Raw genomic sequence first — 14,933 nt, 5'->3', positions numbered from 1 at the left:
GGTCTCTTGTATTGTGAGACCCCTGAGCTTTCTCATTTGTCACAGAATATCCACACTTGCTCCTTTCTTGGAGTTATAAAAAAGAAAACTCTTCTACCCAGGTACAGAGCTCTTTATCCAGTAGGGTGATTTTTCTCCTGTCTTTGGTATCAATGTGTTTAATGACGATTGGGCAGCAGCTGGGCCCCTGGGTACAGCCCTGTACCTGGCAGGCAGCTCGTGTATGTCTCGTCTAGAGTGGCTGTGTCATCCCCGTCTGTGAGCCACTACCAACCGAGCCCACACCCATATCCCTCTGGGAGGAGCAGAAGTCCCTCTCCTTTCCTAGGAAGCAGCTGTTCTGATCCAAGCAGGTTGGCTGTTTATAGTGAAGGAGAAAACCTTTGACTAGTTGAGAGAAGTAACATCTGAGATGTTACTGAAGCATCAGTTGGCCTCACCTCCTTTCTGGGGCCTTAAAATAAAACGTCACCCCTGGCTTAGAGTGTTCTGTCAGTGTCTGCTAGGCAGCCAAGGTTGCCGCTTGGCACTGTCGGGTCACTAACCTGCCTTTTCCTGTGTCCATCCTGCTTCCAGTCCCGTATGTGCAGCTCAGTCACCTGAGCACCGAGTCAGGTACCTTTCTCTATGCTGGCCCCTGCCCCTGCCTCCCAGCCATGCTCTCCTGGCTGCATTGGCTGCCCGCAGCATGTCCGTGGTTTTCCTGTGCAGTGAGAGCCCGATAGAACGTGGCTCGTTGTGCCCTGTGCGAGTTAGCCTGCAGGTCCCGCCCTGGTCCCCCCAGGAGTAAAGCAGCGGGTTGTAACAGCCAGGGTCACAGCGGCAGCTGAAACTTTATAGGCAGGGCCCCTCCACCACCACCACCTACTTACTGATCCTTGAGTTAACCCCCAGACACTGGATTCTCAATTAGGAGCGTCAGAGCCTGTGCCTGGAGAACTGCAGGTGATGGCATCTTCGGACCCCTGCGTTGAAATGGCAGCTGGGGGAGTGGCTCGTGTCTCAGAAAGATAGGCAGGGGGGGTATGCCAGGTAAGGCCCTTTCCTGGCCAAGCTGGAGGGACCTTACAGACAAAGCAGTGACAGTAGGCAGGAGTCTGAGTTGAACAGCCACCTCCCGTGCCCTTGCTCACAGGCAGCCTGTACCTCACCCCCTGTGCAGAGACCAGCCCGCCTGCCCTCCCTACACCTCATCTTCCTACATGTCTCCTCCCCAGGTAGCAAGGGTCGCCTGTGGACACGGATGGTAGTCTTGTTGTATCGGGCTTGCACTGTGTTTGTGAAACACCTTCATACTTGTGTGGTGTGGTTTGTCTTTCTTTGGTTTAGTCTTGCATGCACTGCAGGTTTTGGTTACCTACTTGGGTTCCCAAAGCCTCCTTCCTAATCACCTTATGAATGGCATGGGCATAGCTAAGAGGCAATACTCTGGACTTAGGTTTCCCCTTGTTCTGCTGTGGACTAGAATCAGCTGAGATTCCAACCAGAACCAGAGGATTAAAGCAGCCTTGCCTAGAGCCCCTCACCTAGAGCCAGTAATGCAAAGTGGGGATGGCTATGTCTTGTCCCGGTGTCACCTTAAATGGGTTGGGAAAGCGAAATGTAAAGCTTTTGGTGAAACTTCTCGATTAGCTGAGTTTAACCAGGGCTCCCTCCTATAGTCCTCTTGGTTCTTTCTTACAGTCCCATCTGCCAGCATGACCCGGCTCGCCCGATCACGGACCCACTCCACCTCAAGTAGCATCGGCTCTGGAGAAAGTGCCTTCAGCCGATCTGTCACCAGCAATCAGTCAGATGGAGCTCAAGAATCCTCTGAGTCTCCTGATGTTCTGGACAGACGCCAGACCATGGAGGTGTCCTGCTAAGCGGACGCTCCCCCCCCCGGACCGTGCAAGCCCGTCCTCCTTCAGACAACCGCTCCATAATATAACGCTTCATCCAGCAGACTGGCGTCTATCCATCTTTAAGTCATGCAAGCCCGTCCTCCTTCAGACAACCGCTCCATAATATAACGCTTCATCCAGCAGACTGGCGTCTATCCATCTTTAAGTCATGCAAGCCCGTCCTCCTTCAGACAACCGCTCCATAATATAACGCTTCATCCAGCAGACTGGCGTCTATCCATCTTTAAGTCATGCAAGCCCGTCCTCCTTCAGACAACCGCTCCATAATATAACGCTTCATCCAGCAGACTGGCGTCTATCCATCTTTAAGTCATGCAAGCCCGTCCTCCTTCAGACAACCGCTCCATAATACAACGCTTCATCCAGCAGACTGGCGTCTATCCGTCTTTAAGTCATGCAAGCCCGTCCTCCTTCAGACAACCGCTCCATAATATAACGCTTCATCCAGCAGACTGGCGTCTATCTGTCTTTAAGTCATGCAAGCCCATCCTCCTTCAGACAACCGCTCCATAATATAACGCTTCATCCAGCAGACTGGCGTCTATCCATCTTTAAGTCATGCAAGCCCGTCCTCCTTCAGACAACCGCTCCATAATATAACGCTTCATCCAGCAGACTGGCGTCTATCCATCTTTAAGTCATGCAAGCCCATCCTCCTTCAGACAACCGCTCCATAATACAACGCTTCATCCAGCAGACTGGCGTCTATCCATCTTTAAGTCATGCAAGCCCGTCCTCCTTCAGACAACCGCTCCATAATACAACGCTTCATCCAGCAGACTGGCGTCTATCCATCTTTAAGTCATGCAAGCCCATCCTCCTTCAGACAACCGCTCCATAATACAACGCTTCATCCAGCAGACTGGCGTCTATCCATCTTTAAGTCATGCAAGTCCATCCTCCTTCAGACAACCGCTCCATAATATAACGCTTCATCCAGCAGACTGGCGTCTATCCATCTTTAAGTCATGCAAGCCCATCCTCCTTCAGACAACCACTCCATAATATAACGCTTCATCCAGCAGACTGGCGTCTATCTATCTTTAAGTCATGCAAGCCCGTCCTCCTTCAGACAACCACTCCATAATATAACGCTTCATCCAGCAGACTGGCGTCTATCTATCTTTAAGTCTTGCATGGCCACTGACTCTCTCTTCCTGGTATCCTGGATTAATCATCCTTTCTGCCTGCCCGCCCCCCTGTTTGTATGTACCGAGAGCCACTTCCATGCCATTACTGTAGCATTCCAACACCTTCAGCTCATCAGATCTCCACATCTTCTCTTGCCAGCTTTTCCCTGTGCTTTCCCAACTGTGTAGCTAAGATTGTTTGATCCTGATGTATGTGTGTGAGCACGCGTGTCTGTGTTTGTGTGTGCGTAGTTCTGTGATTTTAGACAGGCTTTCTTGTAGAGCTTCTGCAAAAAACAAAAAAAAAGGGACTTTTTTTGCATTTTCGGTGGTGTTTTTAGGGGAAATATGCAGAACAGTTTTCTAGGTTGGGTAGGCCATTGCATTCTCTTTTGCTTCCATATTGGTCAACAAGATCTGCAAAGTGACTTCAGGAGAGAGCAGCTCTGAGGAATGTGGAAGATCATAATTCCTGTTTGGATTGTTGACTGTGACCAACAGAAGGGAGCCTGTTACATAGAGAAGCAGTCCGGGTGGCTAGCCACCTTCTCCTCTCCAAATGAATTCACATATACTATTCTGTGAATAAAAGGGAGGGATATGTTCTCTTAGAAGCCCATGAATGATGAGGTTCTGATGCAACGTGGAGTTTTTCCCAAGGAGTGAGTGTGGCTTAATCACTGGACTTTTTCAGCACAGGAAGGGGAAAATGAAATTCCAGGCCTCTGCTCTGTCAGAACAAAACTGAGTCTCTGCAGTGTCTGGTACCACATACCAGACGTCTGCAGGAAGCGCCGCCCAGGAGGAACACTCTCCATCCCTCGATTGCCCCAGAAGGGAGAGGTAGAGCCTGAAAATTATATAGATGATGAGGAAATGGCTGGGGAGAGAGGAACAGTATAGACTTGATTTCAGCAGACTTAATGGAAGGTAAATGAAAGTCAGAACCCATTTCTCAGGAAGTTATTCCTGTGAACGCCCTTTTGTAGGAGGGAAGGGGCCAATCTGTAAGGGCAGCCTGTCCGGGTAGAATTTTGCTCAGTCCGCTGCTATGTGAGGGAGTCACAGCCACCCAGAGAGTATCACCAGGAGGAGGGTGAAGGCAGCTACCACCCAGTAAGGGCCCAGCTTTGAGGGCATTCAGATCAGATGTTACACAGAGAAGGGCTACACAGTCCTGATCTTAGGAAGGGGCTTTTCAGATGTAGCATTTGCTTTCTGCTGAGGTACGGAATGCGTTGCTCTGTCAGAGTACAGCTTTTTATGGATGATGAAATAAAGCTGTATATGTCTCATTGTTACACGGTGGCTGGTGTGACTTCTCTCAAGCCACTTCCTGGGGCTCAGGGGGTACCGAGTGACTGCGTATGGGCTCCGTGCTGGGCATCCTCACATACCTGATGATTATCCACCCAGCAGCACTGCCCATTTAAAGTGAGGAAACCAAGACCCAGGATAAATAATTTGCCCGAGGTCATACCAGTAAGCCAGCCGAGATTGAACCCTGAGTCCATCTGACACGCCTATGTTCCTCTCAAACCGAAAACCTGACCATGAGAAGCCTGACCGTGAGGTGATGCGGGAGAAGCCGAGATCTTGGAAAGGCATTCTGCATCTCAGCTCTGCCCTCTTTGTGCAGTTGCCACCTCCTACCCCTCATGTAGTAATATGCAGCCACCTGCCAGGGCTCCTGCAACAGACCAGACTGTATTTCGCCAGAAGGGGCTGTCTTCATACCCACCAAGGACAATTTCAGGAGGCAGCCATCTCAGGTCAGTTTTGAACGGTCCAGGGGCTGCGGCTACCACTACATCGAGGTTGCTGTGTCTGTGGCAGACGCTTGTAAAATGACTCGACCCTGTCCATCCTGGTAGAGGACAGGAAACAAATGCGTGTGGGCCGATACAGGTGACCGTGCTGAGGTCCTTACAAAACAGGCAGAAGCAGAGTTCCAGAGCTGGAGGTGGTCTCATGGGCACAGTTGCTCTACGAACCCACCTTGCTCCAGCTGCCTTGGCTACACATTGGCAGGGATGGTTGCCTGTTTCCCACCTTGGCTGTGTGCCTGGAGTCGGGCCCCAACTGGCTGGTCCTTAACCACACTCATCCTCTTCTCATTTTCATTTCCTTTCTTCCTATTCAATATATTCCAAAAAAAAAAAAGTTGGGGTGCCTGCTTTGTGAGAGGCAAGGAAGTGGCCAGGTAGATGCTCCCTACCCAAGATGATTGTGTGAAGCTTTTCCGTATCGATTGTCTCACCCAGGTCTCATGGCAACTCTGCAAAGTGGCAGTGTGTTTTACAGACAAAGAACAGCTGAGGAAGGTTAAGTGATTTGGCCAAGGACACCTAGCTAGAAAAAGTTCCCAGTTCTTCCAAAATTGATGCATTTTCATATTTTATTAACTACAGGCTGCGCCCTTACACCTTCCTGAATGTTCCTCCTACTGAGCCAGTAAGGTAGACCCTATTCCAGTTTTGTGGATGAGAAAACAGGCCCAGAGGTAACCAATTTACAAATGGTCAAAAAACTAACAAATCAGCAGATCTAGGCTTTAAACTCTCTAATTCTCAGGTGCCTCCCTGGGTGGAACGGGAGAGGATATGGTGGGATTTTTTTGAGACCATAGATGGTCATTCCCTATTTCCTCATTCATGGGCCTCTCCTTAAGGCCAGTCCAAAAGTCTGCCTGTCAGATGAAAAGATGGACATCGCGGTGGTGTGGAGGCAAGAGCAGGAGGGTGGGCCTGTGATCAGTTCCCTCCCAGCCACAGGCCACATCCTTGAGTGGCCGTCACCCACCCTAACATCCTGGTTAGAACCTCCACTCTGGCTCCCTCAGCTCTCCACGCCAGGTGCCGCAGGAGTTAAATCTCAAACCAGCCTTTCCGGGGAGAAAGGGAGAACCTGAGCCCAGGTGTGCTCAAGGCCCCAGAAAAGGCTGCATTGTCTGTGAAATAGCCGTTTCGCGTTAAAAGCATCTGTCTCCAGGATTGCTAAGCCCCTAATGGGGAGGCAGTGAATGGGTGGTTATTTAGATACTAATGAGCTGAGATTTTTATTAATTTAAATTCAAAAAAAATTTTGGTTTTTTGGCCACGCCACACGGCTTGTGGGATCTTAGTTCCCCAACCAGGGATGGAACCTGGGCCCTCAGCAGTGGAAGCGTGGAGTCCTAACTACTAGACCACCAGGGAATTCCCTAAATTTAAATTTTAATGACTGAGTTAAACATACTAATCAAAGGGGGTTCTATCAGAGATTCTTTATCCTAGCCGAGTGGTTCTTAAGTTTAGGGTGTGCATCAGAATCACCTGGAGCGCTTGTGAAAACAGGTTGCTGGCCCCCTACCATGGAGTTTCTGACTGGGTAGATGAGAGATGGAGCCTGAGAACTGGCGTGTCTCACAACTTTCCAGATGACGCTGAGGCTGCTGGCCTAGGGACCACACTTGCGGAACCACTGTCCAGGTCCTGCTACACAAAGTGTGGTTCCCAAACCAGCAACATGGGTATCGCCTGGGAGTTGTTAGCAATGCAGAATCTGGAACCCCACTGAACCAGAATCTGCTGTTTAACCAGATCCCCAGGGTATTCCTATACACATTAAAGGTTGGGACACTCCAAGGCAGTTCTTCCCATACTTGCTAGTCAAAGGAATCTCTTGGAGTGTTTAAGATTCAAATTTTGGGGCTGCTCCTCTGGTGACTTGGATTCAGAAGATGTGGGGGAATCCCAGGAATCAGACCAACAAGCCCCTCAGGTGATTATAATAGACCAGGTAAGCATGGGAAACTCCTGCTCATTTCGCTTGGTTCTGTGTTCCTTGGATCAGACCAAGCCACAAAGTCAGAGAGAAACCTCTCCCTCCAGGATCAGGACGAGGCAGCTGCTTCTCCCCCATAAACAGGAACTTGGGGAAGGTGGCTCCTCGATGGTCTGTGATGCCGTCAGAGGAAACGGGTGGTTGTGAGAACCACAGAGCCTGCAGATGTGAGCTGGGAGCCCCAAGGATCCTGTGACAGAGCTTGAAGAGCCCTGGGCCTGCTTCCTGGCCTGGCTGTGCTTGGGAGGGCCAGCCAGTTGGAGGTCTCTAAGGAGCATGGGGCTCCTGTCCCATCCCCGGGGTACAGACTGCTGACCACAGGCAGATGCCAAGCTCCCCAAAGCAATATCGAGAGCCTCTCCCTGAAGACTCCCAGGCTGAGAGGGTCCCAGGTGACCTAGGACTAAGGACATTGGCAGACTTCCAGAAGGGGCCCCCCAAAGCCCTAACCTCTTCAGCTAAAGCACGCGTCTTAGCCGAGCCCCTGCCCCAAGCCTCTGATGACAGGAAAACAGTAAGTATGCTTGCTTTTTGTTTTCCGACGGCCTTGGGACTGTGAGGAAGGATGGTCCCCTCAAGACTGGGAGTGGGCTTTACGGTTGGGACAGAGCGTCAGTGGATAAGAGGAGTCTAGATTATAACTTCTGAAGACACGTTCAGCTCTAGAGTCTACAATTCTTCTTAAAAGGGTGATCTTTCTCAGTTGAAAGGGAGGGAGGTCTCCTTTCAGCTCAATCCAAATTTATCACTTACGCCGCCACTGAGAAATTATCTGCAGAAAATTATCTTCAGAAAAACACAAAAGACGCGGATTGTAGATCCAGCTCTGCACTAACCAGCTCCGAACAGTGAGCACGAGGTTGCTCTCCCTGGGCCCTGGCCCTTGTTTTGAATGGCATTCAAACCCTGCCGACCTCTCAAAGGGTCAAGTACTGTGGTCAAAACACCAAATGTTCCACGTGCTGACCGCGGCTGCCTTTACCTCTTCGCTTCCGCCCATGCCTGGGTCCCCTAGAAAGTGCCTACCTAACATGCAGTAAGTTGTTCAGACACTTAGACAATTATGATTAGATTCTTAAAAGTTGGGGCCAGTACTATCCCCCCCTTCTAGATCTGCCCACCCACGGTCTTCACTTTGCCCCTAGAAGGCCTCCTGACGTTGATGGGGCCAGGTGAAGGGAGCTGGCAGAGTGCTGGGGGCTCTGCCGGCCTGAGTGCAGGGTTCTCCTGCCTCTCGGGCCCAGCCCTCGGCACCGCCTGCAGCGGGGAGAAGTCTCTGGGTTCAGTGTGGTTGGTGACTGTCTTGCTGAAGCAGGGGAAAGGAGACTAACCTCTGCTGAGCACACACTCCGTGCCAGGCCCCTCAACTTCTTCTCATAACCCCATGGAGTCAGTATTATCCCAGATTCACCAGTGAGACTCAGAGAAGTTACACGCTTTGCCTGAGGTCACACAGCTCGAGCTTGGTTGGTCTGAATCACTCGTGCTCCCCAGGAGTGATCTCTCCCAGGGATTTTCTGGACCCCTGTCTGCATAGTTAAGCACAGAGCATGTGCCCCATACCCAAGGGGAAAAGACTATTGAAAACCTGGCCTGAAGGGGTGCCTTGGCATTGAGGGAAGCAGAGACCCCAGGAGGCAGCAGCGCCATCTCGGGCTGCCAAGGCTTCAGGATCCCAAAGTTGGAGCAGGAAGTGGCTGCCGGGAGCCATTCCCTAATGGTGGGCCTGTTTTGTGTTAAAGAGCTCTCCTGTCCCGTGAATACGGAACTCCCCCGGGAGGCAGGAGCAAACATGCCGTCATCCGCATGTGGATGGCACGAGACTACAGACAGCTGTTCCATTCTCCAGGGCCGGATCCTTGCTCCTCAGACAGGAAGGCCCGTGAGGCCATGGGAGTCACTCCACCATCATGACGGACACCCGTCCTCACCCAGGTGTGGGAAAAGGGTCAAAGGCAAGGACGGAGCCTGCTATGTCCCTAAACTGGTATAATTATGCCTTGTCTCTAACGAAGAGACTGAAAACCGTCTGAAAGAATGAAACCATCTCCCTACAACATCTTAATACGTATAGTGTTTGAAAAAATCGGCATTACCCTGGAAACCTGGGAATTTAAATTATTCTAAGGATAAGACACCTGTCCAAAGAGCTGATAATCACTTCGTCCATTTAGATAATGTGTATCAAGTACCTTCCGTGGGTGAAAATACTGAGGAAATGGGCAGAGAGGTCCTTGTTCTCAACAAGCTATAGGATAATGACTCATTAAACAAGCACCCAAGTATGTGAATAATTAAAACTTGGGAAGAGCACAACAGGGAGCCCCGAGAGGGAGAAAAGGGAAGGTCCCCAGGAATGGCCTCTGGGGAAGTGACACTCGGAGCGTGAAAAAGGAAAAGCAGGCCCTGACCTGGCTCTTCACGTGAGTTATCTCTCAGACCCGTATGGTGGGTATTGTTATCCCCATTTTTCAGATGTTCGGGAAATGGAGGCAAAGAGAGGGAAGTGGTTCGACAACCAATCCTGTAAAGGCTTGCAAGTCATCACTGTATCGTACAGTCACCCAGGCGTCTTACTTTGCCCTGTGACTCCAGTAACAGTGTGCTCAGTGTCACCTTAGCACGTGAGACATGCCAGCCAGCTCCCAAGCCCCCTCAGATCCCCCTTGCCCACCTAGCCGTGGGTCCCAGTGTGCCTAGCGTGAACTCTGTCCTGTCACTGGCCCCTGCCACCCAGTGGCAGAATGTGATCCCAGGTCAGGCAGTGGTTCTGAGTAGCCATAGGAATGATCAGCTAGGGCTGGGGGATTCGGGGAAAGCTTCCTGGAGAAGGGTGGGATCCAGACAGGCCCGAAGTGGAAAAAGGGTCTTCCAGTAATGGGAGGGGGCCTCACACACGCAAAGGCCCAGGAACAAAGAATGGAGCACGGCTACAGTGTAGAAGAGATGGGAGGCAAAGAAAACAGGGTCCGGTTTGCAGAAAGCCTTAACAGCCTGGTGGAGGGGCTGGAACCTGGTCCTGATGGGAGGGATCTCATTTGCTTGTGTCAGCAAGGAGGTCAGGAGGGCTGAGCTGGGGAGGGAGGGTGTCTGGGCACCAGGCTGGGAGCCATGGCTCTGTCCCCATCACAGCATCTCTTTCAGATTTCTCTTGGTGATGCACTTCTGGGTGTTCTGCTGAGGAACGATGGGAAGTCAGCCCAGCAGGGGCAAAGCCCTTCCAAGCCCAAGCCTGAGCCCCTGTGTGCAAGGCCAGGGGCCTGAGCCCATGCAAGCAGGTAGGCCGAGGGCCCCGGGGCAGCCAGGCCCTTCCTGAGCAGCCACTCCAGCCTCAAGTATCAGTGAGGACCTGCTGTATACCAGGACCTCCCCATGAACCACACAACCGGGGTCCCTGCTCTTAGGAAGCTTACATATTAGTGGTCAGAACATTAAACCAGATAAACTAGAAAATGTGAGAGTGACCAGAACTAACCAGGAGCGTGTGATGGTCCCCCAGCCATCTCCCATGGCTTCCCCCCTCCTAAACCAGGTTATCCAGAGCCTGAGCTGCAACCCTAAGACCAACCCACACCCATAGCTCTCCAAAGCTGCACCGTCCATTACGATAGCCACTAGCCTTATGTAGCTATTTCAGTTTAAACTGAAGTTAATTAAAATTAAATTAAATTAAATTAAATATTCAGCTCCTCAGTAACACCAGCCATATTTTAAGTGCTCTCCAGCCATTTGAAGCTAGTGGCTACCTTATTGGGCAATACAATTATAGAACATTGCCATTATCGCAGAAAGTCCTACTGGACAGAAATGCTCTTATCCTGAGAGGTGCTGTGAAATACTTGAAGCAAAATAGAGCTATGATGATTGGAAAAAATGAGTTCATGCAATGCATGGGCTGAACCTGTAATTGTGGTTTTCTGAGGCAGTCCTGACTAAAAAAATGCTAGTTTTTAGGACGATTAGACAATCAAAGTATCCTGCAATATCTAGTACTTTGATGTCAGAGCTACAGCCCCAGTTTGTTTCTTGTTCCCTGAAACAGCCCACAAATCCTTTCTCAAATCACATTCTGATTTGCTTTCGATAATGTATTTGTCAGGGTTCCCCAGAGAGACAGAACCAGTAGAATGTGTGTGTGCGCGTGTGTAAGAGAGAATTTATTTTAAGAAATTGGCTCACGCAGCTGTGGGGTGGCCAGTCTGAAGTCTGCAGGGCAGGCCAGAGGGCTGGAGACCCAGGGAAGAGTTAATGCTGCAGAATTCCACAGTGGAGTCTGGAGGCAGGATTCTCCCTTCCTCAAAGGACCTCAGTCTTTTTCTCTTAAAATCTTCAACTGACTGGATAAGGCCCACTCACACTGTGAAGGGTAATCTGCTTTATTCAAAGTCTACTGATTTAAATGTTAATCTCGTCTCAAAAATAGTGTCACAACAACATCTAGACTGACTGGTGTTTGACCAAATATCTGGGTACTGTGGGCTAGCCACGTTGACGCATAAAATCAGCCATCAGAGATAACAAGATTACTCTAAACCAAGCAGCACTTCTAGGAGGAAGGACACAGACACACAGTTAACAGAAGTAGAAGACTGCAGAGCCACACTGGATACCTGTGTTTGGCAGGCTCTCCCCCAAACTGAAAAGTCCTCTGCAATGGCTGGGGCTTCCTTTCTGCTCCTCAGCCCCCATCCCCAATATCCACCTTTCTTTTTCTTAAATACTCTTATTTTTTATTAATTTTTTTTCTTTTTGGCCGTGCTGCACAGCACGTGGGATCTTAGTTCCCCGACCCAGGATCGAACCCGCAGCCCCGTGTTGGAAGCGTGGAGTCTTAACTACTGGACGGCCAGGGAAGCCCCAATATCCTGCTCCTCTCTTTAACGGCAGCCTCCCCTAGCCCCCTTGGTCATCGATCGGCACCCTGGACCCTGTAGGCTCCTGCTGGGGAGGCAGCTGCCTCCTAGCCACACCGAGAGTGTGCACCGAGAGCCTGGGGCCCAGCAGGCCCTGCAGGAAGAGATCTGGAAACCACACAGACCCCCACCTCATTTCCTCTGAATCTAGCCACAGGCAGCGGCCCCGGGGCTGCTCTGAGTCATGCCCAGGATGCTGAGGGGGTGACCCCCCGGCAGGTGTCCTGGGGCCCTCCTTGCCTGTGGGAACTGAGGGGCACTGTGTTCCCCTCTCTGTCAGGGTCTCCAGGGGACGAATGGGCTTCTCTCAGTACTTCTACCCCTGGTCCCAGCAGGAGCATGGATTCTGGGCAACTCCTTTGTCCATCAGCCTTGCATCCATCCAAAATCTACGAAGGTTCTACCCCATGCCAGGCCTTGTGCCAGGACCGGGGGACACAGTAGTGGACAAGACGGACACAGTCCCTGTGTTCAGGGACAGTCAAACCTCAGAGACAGGTGCTAAACCGATAATCAATTACAACTGTGTTAGATTTTGATGACAGTGTTTTAAGGGACTCTGACCAAGAGTGTGTGCTGAGGGACTCATCAGGGAAGAGACGTTTCATCCAAGGAGTGAAGGATGAAGGTGACTCAGCCGCCCGAGGGGACCCATCAGGGGGACAGCATGTGCAGCTCAGTGGCTCCTGGGGTGCAAGGCCAGGGCTTCCAGGAGGGGGAGGGGCCCTTCTGGCCACTGGCTCTGTTCTTGTCAGAGGACACCCTCCCCAGACTTACTTGTACCGTGTATTCGGGCATCAGGCAGGCATTTCCCTGCACCGAGGGATGGCCAGGCCCTACGTTCTGAGGAGCTCCTGTCTGGGGTCACCACGGGGGTCTCCATGTGTGTCTGGGAGGACATGTAGGAACTGGTCCATTTCCAGAATCACAGTCTCATTCTGCCCATGTCCCAGAGGCCCTCAGCCCACATAGTGTCCAGCTCTGTGTCTGTCCCACCCGTCCCCTGGGTCCTTGTCTGTCCTCTGCTCTCCCTCTCTCACTTCCTGGGGCCCCAGCTCTGTCTAGAGGGCCTCACAGAGGCCTCTCAGCCTCTGAGGAGCATCTGTGAGGCACATAAACCTTTCTTGCTGACCTCACTGCTTCTCATAGCCTAACGCAGAGACCCCTACTGAGATGGGGTAGGAGGAAGAGAAGGGAGGGCGCTGGGGGGTGGGTGAAGGGTGCTCTGCAGCCCGTGTGTTTTCAGGACAAGTAGGCCTGGACAGGCATCAGGAGGTCTAGATGGTCGGGGCAGGCTGGTCCTGGAGTTGGGGACGAGGGGATGAGCATTCTGTGCTAAGGGAGCCGCTTCCTGCCTGCTGTCCAACCTCTGAATTGGACCTCAAGGCCATCACGTGCTCAGGACCAGCCCTGGTGTGATGGGGTAGGGTGCGGCGGCTTGGTGTCCTGTCTCTGTGACTCCCTCTCTGAACGCCAGCCTCCTGGGGAGTCTGGGCCTTTCAGAGACGTGCTGCTGCTGTCCAGCCCAGTCCCCCGACCCTGGGCCCGTGGGAGGACAGGGACAGGGTGATGTGGCATAGGAGCTGTGCCCACCCTCCCTGTCAGACTGCCCCATGGAGCCTCGGTTGCCTTGCTGTGCAATGGGGCTGAATGGAGGTGACACATACAGCACCCGTCAGGCCCTGACACAGAGCAGGTGCTCAGGAAGAGGTGGCAGGTGTGTGACCAGGACACTTGACTGAGACACACATTCCTGCTGGGTGTCTGCTCTGGGCCAGGCCTGTCCCAGTGGGCCCTGGGGCTGCACCTCTTCTGAGGGGGCAGCACAGACCTACGCCTGTCGCTCTGGACAGAGGTCACAGGAGAGCCACTCTGCCCACATGCACGGCACTCCAGAGTTACAAAGCCCGTCCAGGTCAGTGATTTCCTGGGCCCCTCCGGGAGCCCTCCCCCTCCCATGGCCGCCTCCCAGCCCCTCAAACCTAGTCCATCTGGTGGCCACCTCATCGGTGCCTTTCAGAAGCTGAGCTCAGAGATCCAGGCTGATACCTGCTTAGAGCTGTCGGCTTTAAGCTTGCTGAATTCCTTTATCAGAATCTCCTGTGACGATCTGTATAAAAATGGGATTGTAGCCAGGAGCCCCACTCCTCTTGCCACACCAGTCCTTTCCCCGAGGGGCCCCCAAGAGATGTCTGGGCACCCCCAGGGCTCTGCAGAGCCCTATGGAAAAGCATCAGATTCCAGGTTGCCATCCCAGGATCCCAGCAGACATGCCGCCCTAGGGTGCCCGTGGAAGGATTGATGGTGGGAGCCCAGCCTCCACTGGAACTCATGTCTGGCCAGAGGGTGACCATCTCTGTCCCTCCATCCAGAGAGGAGCCAGGCCAAAGCTGTGGCCTTGGGCAGTTTCCCGGTAGGCGAGCAGGCAGAGCTGTCTCTGAGACTGGGGGAGCCATTGACCATCATCTCTGAGTAAGTCCCCCTGAGGGCATGGGGTGGGGTGGTCTCTCCCCTCCCCCAATCCCCGAAGATGCATTAGTGGGAGGAGGGGCCCCTTCCAGGGGAAAAGAGCATGGACTTTTGTGCTGAGCTCACACAGCACTGTAATGGTGGGATTTTAGGCAGCTTGACACACCTGTAGGGAAAAGCAGTGGGTGCGCAGGGCCTTGCAGGGGGGCCCTGAATCAGGCCATTCACTGCCCAGGAGGTACCCAGACTGGCTGGTGCAAGGAAACCTGGGAAATTCAGGTGGGATGGGTGGCCGCAGGACCTAACCTGGAGGGTCCTTGTGAATCCCAGATGAGCGGTGCCCAGGGCCTTGGCCCTTCTGAGAGGGGTCCCCTCGCCCTTCTCTCTCCAGGGATGGAGACTGGTGGACGGTGCTGTCGGACATCTCAGGCAGAGAGTACATCTTCCCCAGCATCCACGTGGCCAAAATCTCCCATGGGTGAGTTCACACCCCAGGCCCTGCCTCTGGGGAGCTTCCTGCTTTCTCCTCCCACAAGTGTAGTTCTTCACGCCCAGTCTTATGCTGAGCAAAGCTGGGGTCAGGGGAGAATCAGGCCCAGACCCTGCCCTCCAGAGGAGCTGACGACTGACTCTTAGGTCAGCCTGGGAGACATGGGAGCCCAGAGAAGAGGGCTTGGCAAGGCCTCATGGAG

The 14,933-nt window shown here is 52.5% G+C and overlaps 2 protein-coding genes across 5 annotated transcripts in view; both read left to right on the top strand.

Moving 5' to 3' along the window:
- NDRG3 (NDRG family member 3) overlaps positions 1-4,335 on the top strand; it is an 85,412-nt gene extending 81,077 nt beyond the window's left edge. For both annotated transcript variants that reach the window (XM_022592483.3, XM_022592482.3), the window contains one exon: positions 1,684-4,335. In XM_022592483.3, the coding sequence (XP_022448191.1) occupies positions 1,684-1,865 (182 nt within the window). In that variant the 3' untranslated portion in view covers positions 1,866-4,335. The remainder of the gene's footprint in view (positions 1-1,683) is intronic.
- Positions 4,336-6,675: 2,340 nt separating this feature from the next.
- The window catches only part of SLA2 (Src like adaptor 2), a 24,070-nt gene continuing 15,812 nt past the window's right edge, over positions 6,676-14,933 (top strand). Inside the window, exons 1-4 of one of the 3 annotated variants that reach the window (XM_022592486.3) lie at positions 6,676-7,373; positions 10,004-10,137; positions 14,145-14,244; positions 14,633-14,719. In XM_022592486.3, coding sequence (XP_022448194.1) covers positions 10,047-10,137; positions 14,145-14,244; positions 14,633-14,719 — 278 coding nt within the window. In that variant the 5' untranslated portion in view covers positions 6,676-7,373; positions 10,004-10,046. Of the gene's footprint in view, positions 7,374-9,991; positions 10,138-14,144; positions 14,245-14,632; positions 14,720-14,933 lie in introns of all 3 variants that reach the window. The other 2 variants (XM_022592485.3, XM_022592484.3) reach the window with 2 other exon arrangements.

This window comes from Delphinapterus leucas, chromosome 15 (genome assembly GCF_059928025.1).
Source record: "Delphinapterus leucas isolate spDelLeu-1000000601 "Yukka" chromosome 15, BTC_Dleu_Yukka2, whole genome shotgun sequence".
Classification (NCBI taxonomy): domain Eukaryota; kingdom Metazoa; phylum Chordata; class Mammalia; order Artiodactyla; family Monodontidae; genus Delphinapterus; species Delphinapterus leucas.
The sequence above is the reverse complement of the archived record's forward strand: the minus strand, read 5'-3'. Positions and strand labels throughout refer to the sequence as shown.